The 23,360-nt window shown below is 47.2% G+C and overlaps 1 protein-coding gene across 7 annotated transcripts; it reads right to left on the bottom strand.

The window, feature by feature from the left end:
- Nucleotides 1-354: 354 nt before the first annotated feature.
- RILPL1 (Rab interacting lysosomal protein like 1) lies at nt 355-23,242 on the bottom strand. 7 transcript variants are annotated; one of them, XM_053279265.1, is made up of 8 exons: nt 22,267-23,242; nt 18,852-19,002; nt 15,819-15,937; nt 15,017-15,235; nt 10,566-10,741; nt 9,076-9,168; nt 5,495-5,582; nt 2,927-3,067 (listed from the first exon to the last, which is right to left on the bottom strand). In XM_053279265.1, the coding sequence occupies exons 1-8, from the start codon at nt 22,636-22,638 to the stop codon at nt 3,062-3,064; spliced, it is 1,224 nt and encodes a 407-aa protein (XP_053135240.1). In that variant the 5' UTR covers nt 22,639-23,242; the 3' UTR covers nt 2,927-3,061. The 7 variants fall into 7 exon arrangements, with proteins under 7 accessions (XP_053135237.1, XP_053135238.1, XP_053135243.1 ...); XM_053279264.1 differs by having other exon boundaries at nt 15,819-15,940; XM_053279262.1 differs by lacking the exon at nt 5,495-5,582 and having other exon boundaries at nt 355-3,067; nt 15,819-15,940; nt 22,267-23,149.
- Between the last annotated feature and the right edge of the window lie 118 nt (nt 23,243-23,360).

A 23,360-nucleotide genomic window follows, 5' to 3' on the forward strand; every position in this document is an offset into this window, starting at 1 on the left:
ACTTTCTTCAAGTTCTCCCCTTGTGTCTTTTCTCTTTTGATCATTTGTGACAAGCTTATTCTCTGTCTTCTCTGGATTTGTGTGAATCGGAACGACAATTTCTTCTCTCTTTCCACACTTAGCACAGAGATCCAGGTCACAAGCCCAAACAATGAGCATTGGTGTAAGCAAAGATTTGAGGCTGCAGATCTCCATGGTGGGAAGGAAAGAGGGCAGTGAAGTCCAGAAAGTATATTTTGATTTATTGTGACTGGATATAGTGTAGTGATAAGTTGATATGTCAGCCATTGATTTGGTTAATTAGCCAGATCTTTGGATGTAATGATAATTATGTGAAAATCACCAAAGTCCTCATTAATTCAGAAATAGTTTATTTAGAATATTAAAAAGATCTACAGTTGACATAGCCCTCTAACCCACCCCCAACAAACCCTATTTATTGCCTTTTTACCTCGTGACACCCTGAAACTTTGAAGATATTCACTGCTTTGCATATCCTGTGGTTGCCCCTCCCCCCGGATTCTCTTTTCTATACATTAGGCTTTTTCAGATAGTTGTGTTAATGGAATGCTAGAGACTGTGATAGTTGATTAAATGTTAACAGCACAATAGAAACTGTCTAGAGCACTAGCTTCTTGGGAATTAATGGTAGGAACTATGGTCTCTGCATGTTCTTGTCTGAATTGGATCTCAAAGTTGGCCAGACATGTGATGCTAGTCAGAATACCTCAGCCTGGGGGGTATCTTCAATGCTACGCATCACCACATGCATTTGGGGTCACACAATTTAGCACTTCGCAGGGAATTCAGCTTCCTGAGGATTTCCGCTATCAATTTATTTTATAAAAAAGCAAGGTTCTTGTCCATATGGTTGTTGAGATAAACATGCTTATACTATTTCCTATATTATTAGAACTTTGAGAAGGTCAAGCAGCAGGGCTATAATTATCTGCCCACCTCTGTGTGCCTACCAGCAGAAGTGGGAAAATTACACAAAACAAGCATATTTGCATAATTTATTCGGGTTCTAAAATTTGAGTTCACATGATTCAGGTGCTTTCTCTGTTTCATGTAGAGCTTAAAGTCAAGTATCAGTATTGAAATTGAAGTGTATCAATACGCAAAATCTGAGCAGAACTTTATGCTGTTAAGTTCAGCCTGTAATCAACACCTACATATGTTTCCAATGATGGCATAATTGAGGTGTGGGTTTATTGGACATTCTTTGCTTGCATGGAGGGTGGTGTATGATGTTTTGTCTGAAAATGTCGTGCCACGTGAGTTAATCCCTAGATGTCTTGGAAATATACTGAATGCCCTCTATTCACAAAGCTATCGAGAACAGAATTTTCCACTTGCTATCAAGAATTGGCTTTGCCGTGGCTGTGATAACATTTGATTCCACTGATGGGATGGAAGTGTTGAACTGGAGCCAATGTAGGTAGTGTGTCTGGTCACCACATCTCTTAAAGCAAGACTGCACAACTCAGGCCCTCCAGCTGCTGCTGTTGTACTACAACTCCCATCCTCCCTGACCTTGGGCCACTGGGGATGATGGAAGTTGTAGTCCAACATCAGCTGGAAGGCACAAGTTGTGCAGTCCTGTCCTAAAATATATTCTGGAGCTGGAAAAGGTGCAAGAAAGAGCTACCAGAGTTAAAGGACCTGCTGCAGCCCTTTTCCTATGAGGAAAGGCCAAGACCTTTAGGGCAGCTGTAATTCGTGCCCTTGTCAGCTGTCTAAAAAACAAGCAAACCATTCATGGGAGATAGGGATGCTTGGCTGACACAGGTGTTCATAGTGAGCTTAAAAGCCTCGAACAGGATCACATCATGGCAGTGTGACTGCCACATAATGCAATAGGATCATCATGACCCATACAGGAAGACCACCTCATGCATAGTCTCATTCCAGGGAAGATCTCTAATGCTAAGAGAATCGCATAAGGGAAAGTTGGGGGTCTTCTAGCAGGAAGCTGCAACAGCAGAGTCCTAGGGTAATCTCTTGGATCCCAGCCGTATAAAAACCAGAGGGAACTTGTTTGAAAGCTAGCTGATCTTTCTCCTGTGGAGAAGAGAGCTACGTCCTTTGTAGAAGAGACCAGCAGACAATTATAAGTGTTAGCATGGGTTCCAGCTGTTTAGTTTCTGTTAACATCAGAGAATTCATGGCAAAGAAAAAGATACAAGGCACCATCACCTTGTAAACAAGCATACTTTAGGCACTATAACAAAACCAAAAATACAGTTCTGATCCATGTGGAAGGTGCTCCCCTTTTCCAGTATTGTTGCCAGCTGCAGTTCCAGAACTGTCTCGCTGGGAAAGGAAGACGCCACTTGAGTTACCAGGCATCTTGGGAAACCTGCCTTCAAGTTTGACCGCTAAGGATGCCGTGTCCCTAAAACGGTCATTAGCAAAAGAAGGCCGGAGAGGAGAAACTCAACCCAAGCGGTGCTTTTATCCTGTGAAGCAAGGAGAGTCTTCAGTGATAGCAACAGGGCTGTGAATGTCATTCTTCAGTAATGGCACAGATTATTATTTGGTTTAAGGAGTCTTTTGTTAAGTGAAATTAATGCAGCCATCAATCCCTATCCACACCCCCCCCACCCCCGGGCTCCAAAACAAGAATAGCCAACTCTTGTCAATTTAACACATTTCCAGTGACCTAGGAGTGTTGCTACACCACAGTATACAAAGCCATTGTTACAAAGGCCTGGATCTTACTTTGAGATGCCATCACCAGAAGTAAACAAGAAGGGATCGCTGGCAGAAACCTGTCCAGAAACAGGCTCTCAACCCAGTCAAGATGCACACAGCAAGGGGACTGGGAGAATTCCTGCCCAGGCACCACCGCCCACTGCACGAGTTCCTTCTTCTTTGACGTGCCATTCCCACAGCAACCAAAACACCACCAGGTTCCAGTCACAGGTGCTGCAGAGCTTCTAGGCTTTGTTCGGTGTACACATCGTCCTTGTTCGCGTCGGCCCATTCGCCAAAGGAATCCTGGAAGGGGACGTTTCTCTGGGTGGCTTGCATCCGTTTCTTGTCGCGGGAGAAGAAACTAAACCTTCCCAAGGGAAAAAAAACAAAACACAGACCCCACCACAGTAGTTAAGACTTTGCTGCTTGGGGGACGAAGGACCTATACAGTTCAAGTGCGTCAAGCGATACGGCAAGATCTTACAGTGGCCAAACCTCCATCTAGCTGGAAGCGAGGGAACTTTCCGGTGGGCCGGCTTTAGGAAGCTCTGGCGACCACAGGAATGATCTCAGCTCCCTGAAAGCCCTGAATGAGATCATCTCAGATGGCCCTTCTGTCGGCCCCTGATTTCCGAGATGTTCGGGGCTCTAGGACCCGTGAAAGGGCCTTTTCGGTTGCTGCCCTGCTCCTTTGGAACTCTCTCCCCCTACAGATCCGGCTAGCACCTTCCTTACCGATCTTTAAATCGCTATTGAAGACTTTTCTTTTTTGCCAGGCTTTTGCCCTGTAGTTCATTTTTCTGTTCTTTGGTAGTTACTTTAGTTTTTTAAAATAATTTTTAATTATTAATGTAATGTAATTTTTAATGTTGCCTGTTTGCATGTTGTTGTGCACCGCCCGGAGTCTTCGGAGTGGGCGGTATATTAAATGTCTCTAAATAAATAAATAAATAGCATCCTTCAACCAAAAAGGGGCTGGATCCAAATCCCCCATTTACCCATAGATGCAGTTACTAGCCTAGAGCAAGTTACCTTTCTCTCAGCCTCAGCTCCCCCAGTTTTAAAACAGATGGTGGGGTTGAATGAAGAAACCCTTGAGAGGCAGCACAAGTGGCCATTTTATCCAGGACCTGCCATCTCCAGCGCTTCTCTCTCTCTGGGTTTGCACTGGGAGGGATGCAGAATCCAGCCTTAATCCGCTCGGTTTCAAAAGCAATCTGAATGCAGCATGGTTAGGAGGAGGCTGTTGTCCAAAAAACACAGGCTCTTTGGGGCTCTCTAGTTATAAATCTCCTTGGATCGGTGGTGGGGCCATAGCTCAACGGTGGAGCATCTGCTTAGCATGGAGAAGTCCCTAGGTTCAACGCCTGTCACTTCCAGGAAGGGCTGAGAAAAATTGCTTCCCGAGAAGCCCTGGAGAGCCACAGCCTGAGCCAGATGGACCGACAGACTCAGACATCAACTTCCTATGTTCCCATGACTTACTTCTGAGTAAACATGCCTAGGATTGCTCTGTTAAATTGCTGCCATTTGACATGGCCACAGCAAAGCCAACTACCTTCTTTGAGACGGCCACAGTCAACACACACCTTGGATTTAGAACACACAAAGCAGAGCTAGGGACATATCCAGCTGCCAAGTCGTCCAAGCGACTAAGAAGTTGACGCTGGGACCAAGGACTCTGAAGTGTTTTTCCAGGCTTAGCATATAGAGTTAAGGGGATCGGTTCTATGTGTAATCACAGCTACCTCATGCTCAACTTGGGGTGCCATTAGTGTCAACAATCCTTGACTTTTCCTGCAGGATTGTTTGCGGGTATTTCAATTATTTAGTAAAACCCAGGTCGAGGACTTGAGTAATGCTTGTTCACCGCTATTTTGAGATTTGGTACCAATCAGTCTCTCATCAGAAGCTGATGTGCCACAGGACAGGCTTTGTTTACAACTGGGATTTTGTCAGTTGCTTTATGCAGTCTTGATTATTTTTGTCTGCAGCAAATCAAAGAATGTGATTTTTAAAAATCAGCTACAGTTTGTCAGTAGGCAGGCTTCAAAAGCAGGACAAAACTAAATTAGTGATTAATATGCTCATCTGTAACAGGTTAACAGGCTCTTGCCTGCCAGAGACACAACCCTCCTTCTGCCATTGGCTGAGCATCCATGATGTCATGGAATGTTGAACTAGATTCTAACTGGTGAGGGGAATGGTTCAGTAATAGAATGTTGACCAACTTTGCATATTCGGCAAAAATAATGAATGGTCAGTTCGGGCTAAGGATACCTGTAGGCAGGTGGGCCAGGGAATCACCAAGGCCAAGAAAACAGGAGAGAGCACTTTAACATATTGGAAGCCAAATATTCTAGCTGAATATTTATGGGGAAGGAGATGACTGATTTAATGTTAAGACCAAAAAGAGAGAGAGCAATGGAACACAGACTTCCTGAGAAATAAGCACGTACATCCTAAGGCAGGGCTCTACAACTTCAGCCTTCCAGCTGTTGTTGAACTATTACTGCAAATATTAGAGACAACACCGCCCATCATCCCCGTCTACTGGCCATTGTGACTGGGGATGATGGGAGCTGTAGTCCAACAATAGCTAGTGGGCCAAAACTGTGCAGCCCTGTAACCTAAGGCAAAAGGAGAATTCCGATTGGCCGCCTTTTCTTTAAAAAACGTGATCCCACAGTCTGGCAGATGAGAACACAGCCAACAGCAAAAGTTAAACGTGAGCAAGAGCGAAATTCATGCACAGAACAGGAGCAAGAATTCCAGAGTAAGAACAAACTCCTACAAGGGGCACAAGTCTTCTGATTGGCTGCAACGTGGGATCATCAGGGATCAGTCCGGCAGCTACCATGGGCATAAAAGCTGTAAAGATCCTGGTTGGGAAAGTACAGATAACAAAAGATATATAAAAAAGAGACTCAAGTTAGAAAATGTATCCAAACACACACTCACAATTAGAAGGGAAACGGGGGGGGGGGGGGAGAATAGCAGCCACACAGGAGTCACAAAATGTAGGGGTCTAGTGGGGCAGATAGCCTTTGATCAAGAGCCGTCTTGCCAGATGGGATCAGAAATCTACCACAGTCCTGCTTTCCAGCAGCTAACCAGATGCCTCTAGCAGTCCACATTATTTCCAAAAGCCAATATTCAGAGGTATTTATTTATCAATAAATAAAATACTGCCTCTGAACATGGAGATTTTGCTTATAATCATCATGGCTAACCACCATTTATGGACCCGTTCTCCATGGATTTTTCTAATGCCCTTTCAAAGCCACCCCCCTCGGAGTCATTTGGGCAAAACAGTTGCATCAGTCTCCACTTTATTAGCCTGTCAGCAGGTTAATAAAGAGGAGGAAAAGTCTATCCACAGCTATCCGCCAGGAAGGCTGTACAGAACCTCCCTGTTCGGGAGCAGTCTAACTTGGCATACCAGATGCTTGCATACCAGATACTGGAGACAAATAAGCTCTTCCTCTTCCATCAGGCCCTGCTCTCAAAAAACTATCCGGAAACAGAATCTCAGGCGAGACAGACCTTCACTTGGCCCAGCAAGGCATTCTTATATCCTTCAAGAGGTGGTCCCCGTGCTGTTAATTAAGGACACAGCTGAGATCACCAGAGAGCCTTTCTGCTTATGACCCAATGCAGCTCAGAGACGTTCCCGCTAGAGCTGCTATTCTTAGAGTTTAAAAAAACACACAGCAACAACTCACAGTTATTATTATTCTGGACTGGCTTCTAGAGTTACACAGCTTGGCTGGCTGCATTATATCAAGCAGCACACACACACACACAGGCTTTTGTCTCTCCTTTTTAAAGGCCGGCTCTGATCATCACATCAGCAACAAACAAGCAAGGCAACTTTCTAAACAAAAGGCTGCTTTCTGCTCCATGTACAAACCAGACTGAGCTGGCTTTTCTGATAAACACACACTGCTGGTGGCCTGGCTTTCTTTAAAATGTCTCCCTGACTTTTTAACTACACCTTCCCCTATACAGCTACCCTACCTCCGAAAAGAACCTGGTGATAATTTATAATAATACGGTCATAAGAGACGCAACATATATTAATCTCCAGGAGTCGAACCAAACCTGAACCTAAAAAACACACAAAACAGTTCAGAGAGGTTTTTCTGGCGAACAGGAATTGAATCCTAACCTAAGCTATCTTGGTTGCCTTGAACCTCAACGGCAACCAAACTCCTAAATACATCAAGAAGTTCTGGTGAGAACTAACCTGCCTATTTTCCTTTCGCTATAATCTGAATTGATCCCAGCTGTACCAAATTTGGTCCAAATTGGTTAGGCGGTTCACAAGCCGGCCCACATGTGCTTCAAACATTCATGCATCCATCATCTTGAATTGGTGCGGATGACATCTTCACGAACTATGCTGTTCAGGTGTCCCTGTGTATCACAACAACTGTACCAAATTTGATCTGAATTGGTCCAGGCATTGCAAAGTTAATAGGGAGGGGGACACACACACACACACACACACACACACACACACACACACACACACACACACACTCATAAGTTTACTTCCTGAAGGACAGTAGGCTGAAAAGTGATAGACAGTTCAAAAATAATCAGTTCAAGAACCAGACATTTGGCTTTTAGTTATAGGATTATTTGCCTTTGTTCTGTTTTTATTGTATGCAACTACAAGAATAGCATATCCACCCCTCATTTAATTCTGCCTCTTTCAACTCCCCTGTGCCACATTTTAGACTGTAAGCCCCTCAGGGCAGGTCCTCTTGTACTTTGTAGAAAGCCATGCAGATTGATGGTACAACATAAAACGACTCAGACCAAAAAAACCCACAAAAAACCCCAAGAAAACCGTGTGACACCCGGGGATTATGTAACAGAGCATGAGGGAAATTTGTAGGTGCTGACACAGCAAGAGACATATGGTTTTAAACGGTGACAGTGAGACATAACCCATATGTTTAAAAGGCGGCTTTTGTAGGATTACAGGGTTATTTAAAGCATTTATACAAGAGAATGCTGCACATAACTATTTGTTAAAGCCTTTCACAGCAACAGTGTCCCAAAAGCACATGGCAGTCAAGGCCAAACTAGACACGATGTCAATTACAGCCCTGTGAGCACCACTGTGCTCACGGTTACAGCTCCCAAGGTCGGGAGGAAGTTCCTCCCTGCAGATGTCACTCCCCGCCTCAAGCTGGCTATGCCCGGTTTCAGCTCTGTTTGTCTGAAGGGGGAAGTGCTGTCACCATGAGGGCCGGCACGTCCGTGAGCAACAACTGTGGGCAATCCAGCTTGCTGCGCATCGAAGCACTGGCCATGAGTGATGGCGCTCCCCGCTTCGGACAAACAGAGCCGTTATCCTGAGTGGCGGGCTGGAGGGGGAGATGGATCGCTCTGGGCGGGACTTCCTCCCCGCTTTCTGCGCTACAACCAGGAGCGCTGCTACGCTCTAACCCAGGCATCCCCAAACTGCGGCCCTCCAGATGTTGCTGAACTACAACTTCCAGCATACCGAGCCACAAAAAATTGTGTCTTGGGATACTGGGAGTTGTAGTTCAGCAACATCTGGAGGGCCGCAGTTTGGGGATGCCTGCTCTAACCTCTGAAGAGGGCTTGTGTTGTTTGGTCCTACATATATATGTGTGTGGGGTCTTAAGTTGCGAAAAACAGCCATAGGGGGCCTAGGGATGAAACTATAACAGGGCAAGTGGGGACAGTTGTCTGGGGGCCCACTGCCTTGGGGGCCCCCCCAGAGGCAAGTCACATGACTGACTCCCCCAGCCACACACCTGCCCGGGCTTCCTTCAGTTGTATTCATCCTCCGAAACTGATGTGAGTGTGAAGACCCGGAGCTACCAGAACAGCAGGTCTTTCTCTAGCACCATTCAATGACTTGCGTCGTCCTCTGGGCCCACTATTACCTTGCTACGCCCCTGAGGGGACCCACGGCTATTTACATTATAAGAAGAGAGCTGCTCTTCTGGTAGCAAGCATGTATTGTCCCCTTTGCTAAGCAGGGTCCACCCTAGTTTGCATTTGAATGGGAGACATGTGTGAGCACTGTAAGATATCCCCCTCAGGGGATGAGGGCTACTCTGGGAAGAACAGCTGAGGTTCCAACTTAGTTCCCTCCCTGGCAGCATCTCCAAGATAGGGCTGAGAGAGACTCCTGCCTGCAACCTTGAAGAAGCCGCTGCCAGTCTGTGTAGACAATACTGAGCTAGATGGACCAATGGTCTGACTCGGTATGTATTCGTCTAGAAAACCATACACATACACAGGACCAAGCCACACAGTTAAGGTCCTGTCTAGTACAGCCTTAGGTTTCCCAGATTTAAACACCCATGAAAAATAATATGTACTTACAGCCGCTTGATTCCAGATTCTTGCGGAGTGGATGGTTTTGAATGAATGATGGGCGTGGGCTGAGGCGACCTCGTTTCTTCATCAGCCTCATCACTTTAAGAGAAGGGAGGGGGAGACAAGAGGTGTACAGTTATACAGCCAGTTCTCCCATTCCACCCAGGGCAACTTTCTACTCTGTGTAGGCAAACGCACAAGAGAGAGAGAGGACACTTAGGAGCCATGCAACAGAGTGTGATCTGCAGGCATGATCTGAGCCAAGAATACTTGTGGCGAGCCGGAGCCCAAGGATGTCCTGGATGAGGGGAAAATCCAAAGTTAAACAGCAAACAGATGAAATAGGCTCACCGTTTTATTCAACCACTTCAGTATAGTCCAAAGTCCTTTTCCCATGATGGTGAGGCCTTTGCACTCACTGGCACAACACCAGGAGGCAGAAGCACTTTCTCTGTACTATTCTTTAGAACACACCTAGAAGTTGCTAGGAGCTGTATAAAAACTAAGTACAAAACAGACCCCCTTCTACATGTTAGCAATCCTTTAAACAGGTTTTAAATCTTTTAAAGTTTACTTCCTTTAAACAACTGGATGGAATGCTGATTGCACATTTCCCCTTAAACCCCTGTAAGGAAAAGGGGTGGAAATTTGTATAATAATATTATTATTTCTTGTTTACACAGTCAGACAGGTGTTATTGACTGGTTTGCTTTATCCAGACATCGAGTCCTTTCCAAGGACCTGAGATGGCTGAATTTTATTATCAGTGTTGTTCCTGTTATTATTATAGATATCGTCGCAGAATATAGGCTGTTCCCAGTAAAGTTGCTTTTTGTAATTGGCTGATGGTGACTTCTGTGGCCCCTATGGTGCTGAGGTGCTCTTCAAGGTCTTTTGAAATTGCACCTAGGGTGCCAATTACCACTGGGATTATTTTGGTCTTCTTCTGCCACAGCCTTTCAATTTCAATTTGTAGATCTTTGTATTTTGTGATTTTTTTTCTATTTCTTTTTCTTCTATTGTGCTATCCCCTGGTATTGCTATGTCAATTATTTCAACTTTCTTTTCTTTCTTCTCGACTGCAGTTATCTCTGGTGTACTGTGTGGCAGATGTTTGTCTGTTTGTAGTCGGAAGTCCCGTAACATTTTTGCATCTTCATTTTCTACAACTTTTTCAATTTTTAAAAAATTTATTATTATTAATTTATTACTATTATTATGAGCTGAATATTCAGGTAATTGGCCTGTAATATTATTGGCCCCTTCCTCCCCAGTAGCTATGGCCCAGTGGCACCAGAAGCCTTTAAACCTAGCACACTCCTTCCCAGCTGTTTTGCTTGCTCCCACAAGGATGGGTGTGACCCTGAAGCCAATGGGTCTTACTCCCTAACAAGCACACATGGGACTGTGTGCTTGTTAGGACAGCATCAGCCCAATCCCATGCGAGGTTAGGCGCACTCAATGCTGTGCGTGAAGCACTGACACTTGCAACAAACCTTTTATAATACAACAGTTCCTCTTGCAGCAAGAAGACTTTCGACTTGAGTTCGTTTCTCTCGTGCAGAACATCCCGTAGCTCTTGCAAAGTAAACCGTGGGCGATTCGGGTCTTTCAGATCCATGGCCATCTTTTCCGATTCAGAGATGTATTCGTCATTGTTGGGCTCTTCTGCCTGCAGGATCACAGAGAACTCCGAATGAAGCACGCATTGGGTCTGGCTTCAGGATTGCTTTGGAATTAAAAGGTTAATTATCTACATTCATCTTTGAAGAGTTCTCTGCTCTACACCTTAAGGCAGTGGTTCCTAACCTGGGTTCCTTCAGATGCTGCTGAACTACTACTTGAGGTTGGAAACCGCTGCCTTAAGGTGTAAGATGTAAATGGTTATTTAAATGTAAGTAGCCAAAATAGAAAGAACCAATCAGCACCAATAAGACGGATGCAGTTGCAAAAGATGCCCAGGATAAGCTTTTCTTCAGACATCTGCATGGTTCTAGCCAGAGCCACCTAACGGCACAGTGGGGAAATGACTCGCTTAGCAAGCATGAATGAGGTTGCCGGTTCGAATCCCCGCTGGTATGTTTCCCAGACTATGGGAAACACCTACATTGGGCAGCAGCGATATAGGAAGGTGCAGAAAGGCATCATCTCATACTGCGTGGGAGGAGGCAATGGCATACCCCTCCTGTATTCTACCAAAGACAACCACAGGGCTCTGTGGGCGCCAGGAGTCGACACCGACTCGACGGCACACTTTACCTTTAGCCAGAGCTAAGACACAATCCCAGCTTCAAATCCAGGTTAACTGGGAAACTCTGGCTAGAATTAATTAGGATCACTCGGTCTGAATGTCATGATAGATCCTAACTTATTCTAAGCCAGAACTGAGAGGAGGAAAAGAAGAAAGAATAATTCATCCCTCCTGCACGAGATGCGGGGAGAGTCACACCCCTGAACACTTAGATAAGGTTGTGCAAAACCAGGATTCAATCTTGGCTCAATACGAAGTTCAAGCCAGGCCATTAAGTTGTAAAACTCAATGCCTTTAATAAGAGTCGGCTTCATGCTAGGCCGCAGGAGGCTTTATAGAGGCACTGTCAATCCAAAGCTTGCTGGAAGTCACCTGACCCTGACAGCATGTCTTTTAATAGCGTTGCTGGGCTTTGAGGGAAGAAGGGAAACTGGAGTGAGCTGAAGAACCTGCCTGCTAGCACAGGGCGCAGAGAGACTCCCTGGGTAGTGTGTTGCCTAGGGTTCGAATCTAGAAAACCAAGAAAAAGTCAGCCAAGGGATGGGAGAACTCTGGCATCCAAAAGCCACACACTGGCAATGCCTCTCAAAAGACTGCCAATCCCAGAGACCACCTCTGTACCCACAGCTTTTGTACGGCGGTACGAGTGCGATTCTCGAGACCCACTCAGGCAGAAGGCAGTCCACGGAGACTAGTTTTCCCAGGGCTGCTGAAACCGGCCCCGCTTCTTAGGACCAAATGGGCTTGCCCATTCCCATTCTTTCATACTTCTATTTCATCTCGGGAGAAGCCAGCTTCCCCAACACAGATCATGTTTGGCTCTGCCAAGTCTGAAAAAGCACACAGCCCAAGACCGATTCGAGCCAACTGACCGGTACTGGTTGCGGGGAGCGTGTAGTTATTCCATCTCACTGCTCCAATCCGTAATTACTGCCTAACCTTCTCTTTGGCAGAAAAAGCTGGGAAACGGCTCTAATTAGAAGTGACATCAATGAGCTACAAGGCAGAGAAAAAGACAGTTCTTCTCATCAAGGGACCGAAGTCAAACCATCAGTCAAATCTCACTTACTGAGAAAACAGGAATGGGTTTTTAAAAAAAATAATAATGAAGAGGCCAAAAAGGATCTTATGAAATATTACAAAGTTTAGCATCCTAAGAAATCTGGGGTTTTGTGTGTTGTCGAAAACAAGGTTCTGGTCCTCCTTAAAAGCCTCTACCTACATCCCATCCTTACTTTATTACTACTACTACTACATTTTATATCCCACTCTTCCTCCAAGGAGCCCAGAGTGAAGTACTACATACTTAAATTTCTCCTCACAACAACCCTGTGAAGTAGGTTAGGCTGAGAGAGAGAGAGAAGTGACTGGCCCAGAGTCACCCAGATAGTTTCATGGCTGAATGCGGATTTGAACTTGGGTCTTCCCAGTCCTAGTCCAGCACTCTAACCACTACACCACACAGGCAAGGGCTGAAGGCATGCCGTCTCTCCTGCCACTGCTCCCCTGCAACTGGTATTCAGAGACATCCTACCCCTGAACCTGGAGGTGGCCTATAGCCATCAAGACTAGTGGCCATTGATACACCTGGCCGCCATGAATTTCTCTAAGCCCCTTTTAAAGTGATCCAAGCTTGTGGCCATCACCACATCCTGTGGCAGAGATTTCCATAATTACATGCTACATTACTGTAGTGCACCTAAATTACTGTACCTACAGGAAACCCCATGCCACTCATCACCCGTTTCCTTATTTTTAAAAAAGTAAGTACCTGAACACATGAAACATGAAAGCCAGCAGAAGAACAACATTTAAAGCTGTATAAATCTGAAGTTCCCGTGATTTGGATACATGAGTTGCAATATTTGGATTTGAAGTAGGGGAGGAAAGGATACACAATACACACAGCTCTGTGTTTTGCTAACTGAGCAAAGGGGCACTTTTAAAAGTGGCAATTCTCTTGCATTTAGCATGGGGAGAGCAACTCGCCCTCCCCATCCCCAGCACAGCATCCCTCCAGTGGCTGTTGCTGGTGTCTACATTAAGTTTCTTTTTTAGACTGCAAGCCCTTTGGGCACAGGGCGCCATTTTTATTTATTTCCATCGATGTAAACCACTTCGGGAACTTTTGTTGAAAGGCAGTATATAAATATTTGCTGTATTCATTTTGACTACACGGGTGCATTCATTTGTGGTCTCTTACGCTATGGCCACAAGACCACCCTTTGTGATCTTCAAACGGTCCGGCTTGCTTTTCTACTCTCATGGACAAATGGGAGCCCTCAACTTCACACCCATCAGAGTTCACTGCCAGCTTCCAAGTCTCAGAAGGAAATGCGAGAGACAGCCTTGTTTCCCAATCTTCCCACTGTGGTGGGAAGAGTCAGACGTATCAAATTAGCTCATGTATTTAAAAACCAAAAAAAAAAAACTGCATCACAAGGTTTGGGGGTGGTATGAGCATACAGTTCCGGCCCAAGGAACATGTTCCAGTTTGTCCAAGGTATGTAGCCAAATATACTCAAATAAACAAACAAGTATACATACACTCAAGCTAGATTAAGTGTTCCTTGTTTTGTTTGTTTCCAAATAAAGCACAGGAACATAGGAAGCTGCCATATACTGAGTCAGACCATCGGTCTATCTAGTTCAGTATTGTCTTCACAGACTGGCAGCGGCTTCTTCAAGGTTGCGGGCAGGAATCTCTCTCGGCCCTATCTTGGAGATGCTGCCAGGGAGGGAACTTGGAACCTTTTGCTCTTCCCAGAGCAGCATCCCCTAAGGGGAATATCTTCCAGTGCTCACACATCAAGTCTCCCATTTAGATGCAACCAGGGCAGACCCTGCTTAGCTATGGGGACAAGTCATGCTTGCTGCCACAAGACCAGCTCTCCTCCTCTCTCTTTCAAGCTAACTGTACAAATATTATGAATTCAAGTTACTTCAATTTCTTTGATAACATAACTGTGTTAACTCCAGTGTCCCAAAGACACAATGATGCAAACAGTTTGAAGTTAAGAGCAATCGTACATTTAGTGGGGTGGAGAAGAGCTGTTTAAAAATTCTAGAACACCGTATCGGTCAAAGAACTACATTTTTCCTTAGAGGTTTGCCCAGCTTGCTTTTTTAAGGACAATTCATAACCCTATCTTATGCAGACTTAATCCCATGTAAGCCCCACCAAATTCAACAGTGCTTCCTCCCAAGTAAATATGTATAGGATTGTAACCTTAGAAGGAGAACTAGATTCAGTGCAAGGCAGGTTTTCTGGACCTTTAACAGAATTGTACGTAATTATGCAATGCATCAAGGAACCCTAATCATTAAAGTAATACAGAACCTCTGGCATTAAAAAAAAAAAAAGAACACTCTATAATTTGTGTGTGTACGCATTGCTCTTTAAAACAATTTTTTAAGAACATAGCTGTAAATTGTTCATGTATTTGCACTGCTCTTGAAAAAGCAACTTTAGAGACCTCTATTGCAGGGGTGGGCAAACTTGGCCCACCAGCTATTGTTGAACTACAACTGCCATCATCCCCAGCCACTGTGGCTAGAGATGATGGGAGTTGTAGTTTAACAACAGCTGGTGGGCCACGTCCCTGCTCTCTTGGAATGTAAAACAGGCACGTCCCACGTTTCTGTTTGCTGGAGATGGGACCGCACCGGTTCTTGAACAGAAGAAGCGGCCCCTACCTTAATCTCTTCTCCGTTCTTGCTGTGCTCCCCCTGCAGTTTCTCCCGGAGTTTTCCCAGCTCAGTCCGCATCGCTCCCATCTCCTGCTCCTTGGTTTGCAGATATGCCTCCAGCTCCACTTTCTGCTCAATCAAAGCCTTTCCCTGAGCCTCCATGACGGTGATCCTGTGGCGAAGGTCGTGATTAATTTTCATCAGCCGGTTTTGCTGTAGCTGCAGCTGGGGGTGGTTGGCGGGGAAGGAAACAAGGAAGCGACTGATAAGCCACCACAATTAAACTGCAAACATCCCACTTACTTACCTACCTATTTATTTATTTGCAAGAGATAGGCTGCTGGGTAGGTTATCTGGAAAGACCCCTATAATTCAGAACATTGTTTAAATGTCAAATTATTCACTGCAGTAAAGACCCAAGGGTGCCTCCAGAGAGCATTTAATTGGCCAACCTAATATTACCAGGTGAAAAGTCTAGCCTTCTTTCTCCAGCAGCGGCCACTCACATTGTCCTGGAAAGCCCACACACAGGTAGTACCAACCCCAGTTTGTTGTATAATCCGATCCAAACCGCCTTGAGATTGTTTTTAACGAAAGGCGGTATATAAATTCAACAATAAAATGAATTAAGGTATACTGCCTCTCGCCATGGAGGCTTCATTTTCTGCTCTTATGGCTAATATTTGCCATTGATAGACCTGGCCTCTGTGAATTTGTTACACATCTGTGGATGTAAGGATTTGGCCTCAGTTTTAAGATTTACTTGGCACGACTTCCATATTCCATATAGTGAATAAAAGCCACATACTGCTTCCACGTCCTCGTTTTTAAGTCCAAGTTCCCGGTCCTTTGCTCTGATTTCATCCCTTTGTTTATCTACCACTTCCTTCAGCTTCTTCATCACTTGTCTCTCCCTTTCCGACATTCCTGCTGAAAAACAGAGAAGAAAAAGTCAGTGATAATAAGCTGTGAATAGTTTAATTCTTCAGATACATAAACACTTTAGATTGTTGACAGACCATCATTAGGACAAGCTTTTTTCTTGACAGAGCTCCTTGCCTTTAACCACTGCATGACAAACAGAAATGCAAGTGGATAGCTCCTCCCCAATCAGAGATACAGAGCTTGGGGAAACCACACCTGATGGATTCCTGCCTGTTACACAGTAGTTGAAGACATAGCAGCCCCACCGGAAAAAGAAGATGTCAACCCTACACAAAGCAAAGAAATATGTACTTGCTTTAGCAAAATAAATGGTGCCCAATTAATAAACCAAACTGTTTGCCAAACTGTTACAAATTTAATATCCCAGGGATACTGAAACCAGACAATGTGGTAACTTTAAGTTAAACAAGTTTGGAGCAAGTTGATGAGTGATGGGAGAATCATAGAAGCCAAAGAGATAAAGTTGTGCTTTCTGGTCGATGTCAATTCCTGGCGACCACAGAGTCATGTGGTTTTCTCAGAAGAATACAGGAGGGGTTGACCATTGCCTCCTCCCACACAGTACGAGATTATGTCTTTCAGCATCTTCCTATATCGCTGCTGCCTGATATAGGTGTTTCCCATAGTCTGGGAAAGATACCAGCTGGGATTCGAACCGGCAACCTCTTGCTCCCTAGGCAAGTTACTTCCCCGCTGCGCCATTAGGTGGTTTGCCATAAGCTACCAGGAGGAAATACAGAGCAGGATCTAGACCAAGTTAATAGTAACTAAGTCCCATTTAATTAAATGAGACCAGTCAGTTATGGTTAACTTTGGTCCCATAGAACCGGCCTCATTTCTTTCAATGGTGCTTATTCATGACTAACGTAATCTGGAGCCTGCCCATAATTTATATGCATCCTTTACATTGCCAAACTTACAGTTCAATCCTGTTCCTGTTTCCTCAGAAGTAAGCCCCACAGAATTTAATAAGACAGACTCCTAAGTATGCAATTTTGCTCCTTAGCTGCTCTGCATCCCTTGTAGCCCGTTTTAGTTAGACTGTTTTTTAGGTTCCTTTTTTCTGTCCAAATGTGATATCAGGCTGAGAGATATGTATGCAGAGAAGAACTGCTCGAGGAGGTCGCAAGCTTTGGTTGTCCCCTTTGTTAAGCAGGTTCTTATCCAACTCCATGTGAGAATTATAAGGTATTTTCTTTCGGGGACGGGGGCCACAGCTCAGTGGAAGAGGATCTGCCTACTTGTCTGTAGAAGGTCTCAGGTTCACTCCTTGGCAGCATCTCCAGGTAAGCCTGGGAGCAGCTCCTACCTGAAACCTTGGAAAAGCCACTGTCAGTCTACAATGCCCAGCAGTGTGACTTGGTATGAAACAGCTCCCTATGTTCCTATAAATGATGAATTCATAATCCCCTCCTAAAACTCTCAAGGGAAAGCCAGAACCAAAATTAGGTTAGCTCTTTAAACAAAAAGAAAGAACTATAAAAAAGAAACTTTCACTCCTAGGAAGCTCTAATGTTACCACACACACAAATTAAGATTAATCACATCTAAAAACTGGACAGACCTGAAATTACCAACTGGGTCAGGGAAGAAGCATTCATCACAGCAAAAAAGAAGTACTGTCTCCTGCAGTGAGCAGCCTGTGGGATACATGCAGAACTCTCTAACCAGGTGTGTGGAAGCAAATGACTCCTCCCACCACATCAAAAGGATGCTCAGAACTCACCTGTGTTGGTGCAAACCCTAGAAGGAACGTAACCCTTGTGGTTTGGGAGGGTGTGGTGCTTGCAAGCTGCTGGTTAAGCTTCTGGTGAGACGCCTGAAGGGCAATGTTAAATTCCTTTGTTCTCTTACCTCCCTGGGAAACACTGTTTAAACCCAATGGCTTCACAGATCTTTTATATACTTATTTTTGCTGAGACCTAAGGAATTCTAAGTGTGGATGCACCACAGATGTACAGAACGGCTTTATTGTTCTTCATTGTTTATGTTGTTCTGCAGCTGCATCTTGTGCATGCTTACACAGCAGTGAACTCCACAGGATCCAAAAGGATTTCTTCCTAAAGGAATGCTTCTGGAAGTATAGCTGAGCCTCTCCATGTTTACTTGGTCGTAAATGGAGGTCAGTGACTACACCACACTGGCTCACATGTTCGTATGTGTCGGACCATACGTGATTACAATGAAAACTTGGTGCCACCTGGTGAGATGGATGAGCAGGAAACTGTGACAAAATGGGCCATTGTGTGAGAGTGAACGTTTGCAGGGGGAAAGTTAAAATAGTTTCCAAGATGAAACAAGTCACACTGTTTTACAAAAGTCTCTGCACATAAGCAGGGAAACTCTTATTAGAATCCACCCCCTTTGTTATCTTCCCTCTGTTGAATTTTAGATTGCAAGCCCTCCAAGGCAGAGACCTGTTGTCATATACTTTCCAAAGTGCCATATTCAGTGCAATGCTATATAAACAACAAATAATACCGTTTAAAACCACCATTCTGTAAAAACCAACAGCAGTAGACAGCAAAAGGAAAACCGGCTGGAGCGTGGGAGCCACTGCTAATATATAATTCCCTCAGCCCTCTGAAATCACCTGCTGCTTAAACTGCATTAATGAAGGAGCCAGGCAAGGAGGAGTCTACAATTTAGGGGCCACCACTGAGGAAGCCCTACATTGCAGGGTTGTTGTGAGCATAAAATGGGAGGGGAGAACATGACGTGTTCGTCAACCTGAGCTCCTTGGAGCACGAAATCACCATAAAATCAACCCAGAAATATGACTGACTGCAGAGGAGCGCCATTACTCTGCGCCTGATGCTACCTTCCCAAATGATTAGCAAGCGTCCTTTCAAATAAAGCTAGGGCTGTCATGGCAAACTCTGGGGTTCCCGCTTGCCTTCATGTTTCTGGAGCTCTTCTTCGGAGAAATTGACATCTTTGTGAGAGATGTTAGTCATGAGCTGCTTATTCTCTTCCTGCAGCTGTGCAATCTGGGTGAGCAGGTCCTGGGCTTCCCCTCTCCAGACATCTTCCACCAGCTCTAGTTCCTACAGGAAGACCAGACCACGTGCCGTCAGCCTAGATGACCGAAATGTCTCCGGCTCAAAAGATGGTCCCAGGGCTGTAGTCGGAAAGCCCGTGGGGCTGCAACTTTGCTAAAACCAAGCAGATCCACCTGGGGCTGGGTCAGTACCAGAGTCCCATAATGAGAGAAAGACTGCATATAAATAAATCCCATCACTAGCTGACCCCGCACAGAGCATCTGTGCAGTCGTGCACTGAGCCTGTAGCATCCCACACCCCACAACTCTCTCGCTTGCCCTCCCCCCACAACTCTCTCACTCGCCCTCCCCCCCACAACTCTCTCGCTCGCCCTCCCCCCCACAACTCTCTCGCTCGCCCTCCCCCCCACAACTCTCTCGCTCGCCCTCCCCCCCACAACTCTCTCGCTCGCCCTCCCCCCACGTTCTGGGGAGGCTGCATTGTTCCTGCTGAGTGATATGGCCATCAAGGGAGACGAGCTGGTCTTGTGGTAGCAAGCACAAATTGTCCCCTTTGCTAAGCAGTGTCCACCCTGGTTTGCATTTGAATGGGAGACCACATGTGAACACTGTAAGATATTCCCCTCAGGGGATGGAGCCGCTCGGAGAAGAGCAGAAGGTTCCAAGTTCCCTCCCTGGCATCTCCAAGGTACGGCTGAGAGAGACTCCTGCCCGAAACCTTGGAGAAGCCGCTGCCAGTCTGGGTAGACAATTTTGAGCTAGATGGACCAATGGTCTGACTCAGTATAATGCAGCTTCCTATGCTCCTAAGAGTGGGGTACCAGTATCCCAGGCTTTGACAAATCTTTGGATCTCCTACGACTAATACTTTGTATATACCGATTTCAAACAAAAGTTCTCAAAGTGGTTTACACATAAAAACACTTTACTTAGTAGCTCCAGGGATGCTATGCTAAAGCTGGATAGGGCCAGTTGCTCTCCCCTTGCTTAATATAAAGAGAATTGCCACTTTTTAAAGGTGTCTCTTTGTTATCTAGTTATCCAGGAGTCAGCCCAAAAATTTAGGAGCCAGACAAGTCCAAAATTACTGGACACCCATTACAGGGGAAGGGGGAACAGGTTTCTCTTTATCCCCTTTACAAGTAATATACTTAGAACAGAAACAGGGCAAATGCATTCCTTATTAAATAACACTACTTCTGAATATCCTCGTCTAGGTGCCACAGTTAAGTGTCTAGGCGCCTTGGCTTCCTGGCTCTTGGAATAGTAGTCGTAGAGATTTGTCTCAACGAGCTCTATAAATAAATATCAGCATGTTCTGGGGAGTCTGTGCCATCCCTGCAGAGTAATAGAGAACTTGCATTTGGGGCAGTATAGAAATGTATTAAATAAATAAAATAATGTGGCAGTCAGTACTTGGTAGCCCACCCTAGATGGCAGAGGAAGGCACAGAGCAGGGCAAGAGGAAGAGTCTTGATTGCCTCCTGGTGAGATTGCCAACTTTTTGACGGGCCCCTGCAACACTGGTGTTTTTGTGCCGTTTTCTGTTGTTTGGAAAAGCCAGGGTCCCCTGATTCACTTCTCTCTTTCTCTGCCCAGCATAACGTGATCTTGTAAGCATAGCAAGGCTGTCAATTCTGGCTGCTGGAGCGGACTGTGACCCATAAAGGCCCAGGGTGAGTGTCAAGCGTTGACAACAGACTGGGCTGTTTAGAAAGGGTACCAGCCCTCAGATAACTTCTCAACTGTCAACAAGCCCAGATCTTGCTCTGTGGGCAGAACAACAGCTGAGCTAAATTTAACATCCAAATCCCTTTGCATCAAATGAAAGAGCCGGGTGCGTGTGGGAGGAGCAGGAATCGCCCGGCTCCAGAAACCATAACACCAAAAAGCATGATCTGACGCAGAGCTCTGCTTAGATGCAAAACAGCTCCTTAAATCGTTGCCGGGGTGTTTAGGAACAGAGGGAGCTGCCATATACTGAGTCAGACCCTTGGTCCATCTAGCTCAGGGTTGTCTACACCCAGGCAGGCAGCAGCTTCTCCAAGGTTGCAGGCAGGAATCTCTCTCTCAGCCTTATCTTGGAGATGCTACCAAGGGAAATTAGAACCTTCTGAGTGTTAGTGCACAGATCTGGAATGTTTGTTAGTTCAAATAAGGAGGGTTGCCAACTCCGCCTGAAGCTATTCCCGGAGGAGGCAGGAACACAGGACGCTGCCTTACAGGGAGTCAGAGCTTTGGTCCATCTAGCTCACTACTGAACTCTGACTGGCAGCGGCTCTCCTTAGCTTCAGGCAGGGCTTTCCCCCTTCAGCCCTACCTGGAGATGCTGCCAGGGATTGAACCTGGGACCATGCTAAGCAGATGCTCCACCACTCAGCAAGGGCCTCATCAAGGGCGTAGCAAGGTTGGAGTGGGCCCAGAGACAAGATTTTAAAATGGGCCCCCCTTCACTGAAGCTCAGCTCATGAGTAAAGACCGATGTGCCACCATAGAACATCATCCTAAATTATTTTTTTAAAGGTTTTGTAAATGCTGTCCTGGTAGCTCCAGGTCTTCACACTCACATCAGTTTCGGAGGATGAATACAACTGAAGGAAGCCCGGGCAGGTGCACAGCTGGGGGAGTCAGTCATGTGACTTGCCTCTGGGGGCCCCCCCAAGACAATGTGCCCCCTGGGCCTCATCCTCCCCTCTCCATATTTCTCATCATGCCAAGGCATTCAAACCTCAAGGGTTCTTCCAAGAGTACCCCAGAGATGGAGGCCAGTTCCTGGATCCTCCAGGCCAGCCCTGGAGAATCGCAACCTGAAAGCAGCCCACTTGATGATATCTTTCCAGCACCATGCAAGGGCGCCACTATAATTGGAGATAGAGCCCCTGACGGGGGATCGGGCCTGCCAGCTTTCTCCCTCCCAAGCAGGGAATGGCGTGGGGGAGGGCCAGGGGCCTAGCTTTACTTTTTGTCCCAGGATGACCCACTCCCATCTTGCTGCGCCTCTGATCCCATGTCCAGGCGCTTGGCAGAGTTTACTAAGCAAAAGGAGAGCAGGCTAGTCTCTGCCCCGAAGATCTTACTCCCACATTGCAACCGGGGTGGTGGATGGAGGAAACCACACAGTGGGCGGGGTGTGGGGTGTGTGTGTGTGTGTGGCAGGCGCCCTTTGCGGGCCGCGGGCGCCCCACCTCCGCGCCGCGCGCACGGGCCAGCTCTGTTGCGCCCGGGCGCACCGAGGGGCCCCGGGCGGCGCGCGGCCGCCTCCCTCCGTCCCTCCCCGCGCCCCCGCCCCCGCCCGGCCGCCGGCCTGACCTTCTGGTGCTTCCTCTCCTTCTCGATGCGGTCCACCCTTTCCAAGCGGAGGCGGTCGAGCTCGAGGCGCAGCTCCTCCATCTCCGGGTGGAGGATGTGGTTGCGGCTCACCAGCACCTCCAGGATCTCCAGCACGCGCACCACTTTGGGCATGAGGCGGGCGATGGCCTCGCAGCCGTGCTGGTCGATGAGGCGCTCGAACTCCTGGCCCACCACCGAGGCGATGTCGTAGACGTCCATCACCGTCAGGTCGGCCACGTTCTTCTCCAGGGCCGAGGGCGAGCCGGAGCCGCCGCCGCCATCCATGCCTGGGCTCGCCGCCGCCTCCTCCTTGCCTGCTCTCGCCGAGGCGCCTGGCAAGGACTCCCTCATAGGCAGCAGCCCGCCCTGGCTCGCCCCTCTCCCGGCCTCCCTTCCCCGGCTCCTCCTCGCCCCTGCTGGAGAAAGCAGCGGCCCCCTTCCCAGAGGATCGGCCTCGGAGGGGGCTGGCGCGGCGGGGCTCCTCTCCTCTCTCACCCCGCAGGGGACTCGGTCGGGGCTCCTTGCAAACTTCGCGGCCGCCGCCGCTGCTGCTGCTGCCCCCGCCCAGTCGCGTCTGCCTCCCTCCCCTCACCCTCGCCTTCGTTTGGAGGCTACGAAAGGAAACTTGGCGAATGGCAGGCGAGCGAGAGAGGCGGGCCGGCGCCGGGCGCAGCAGCGGGCATCTGGAGGCAAGCTGGACCGAGCAGGGAGGGGACTGCGAAGAATCAGGCCGGGAGAAATCTGGGCTCCCCCCTCGCCGTTCCTCCCCACGGATCTTCCCAAGCCCCACCTCCTCCCGGCTCCGCAGCTTCTCCTCCTCCGCTTGTGCTTCCAATATAACTTGAGCTTGTTGTCAACACACAGAAGCGGGCGGGGGGAGACGGGGAGGAGAGGAGAGCGGGACGCACATCCCGCCGCCGCCGCCGCCGCCCGCAGCCCTCCCTCCGTCCAAGTCGGGGAGAGCGGCGCACGGACGGGGCCTCTGCCCTGAGATGGGCCTGGGAGCTGCGAGGGGACCGGGTGGCCGAAGGGAGGGCAAGAGGAAGACCCAGGCCCAAGGGGCGGGCGGCCTG

The sequence above is a fragment of the Hemicordylus capensis genome, chromosome 15 (assembly GCF_027244095.1).
Source record: "Hemicordylus capensis ecotype Gifberg chromosome 15, rHemCap1.1.pri, whole genome shotgun sequence".
Taxonomy (NCBI): domain Eukaryota; kingdom Metazoa; phylum Chordata; class Lepidosauria; order Squamata; family Cordylidae; genus Hemicordylus; species Hemicordylus capensis.

Coding starts and splice junctions, on each gene's coding strand:
- RILPL1 (XM_053279262.1), bottom strand. CDS start 22,638: ATGAGGGAGTCCTTGCCAGGCGCCTCGGCGAGAGCAGGCAAGGAGGAG. Junction 15,941..18,851: donor AGAGCTCCAGAAACATGAAG/GCAAGCGGGAAC, acceptor TCTGTTTTTCAG/CAGGAATGTCGGAAAGGGAG. Junction 3,068..9,075: donor GAATCTGGAATCAAGCGGCT/GTAAGTACATAT, acceptor TCCCTTGGGAAG/GTTTAGTTTCTTCTCCCGCG.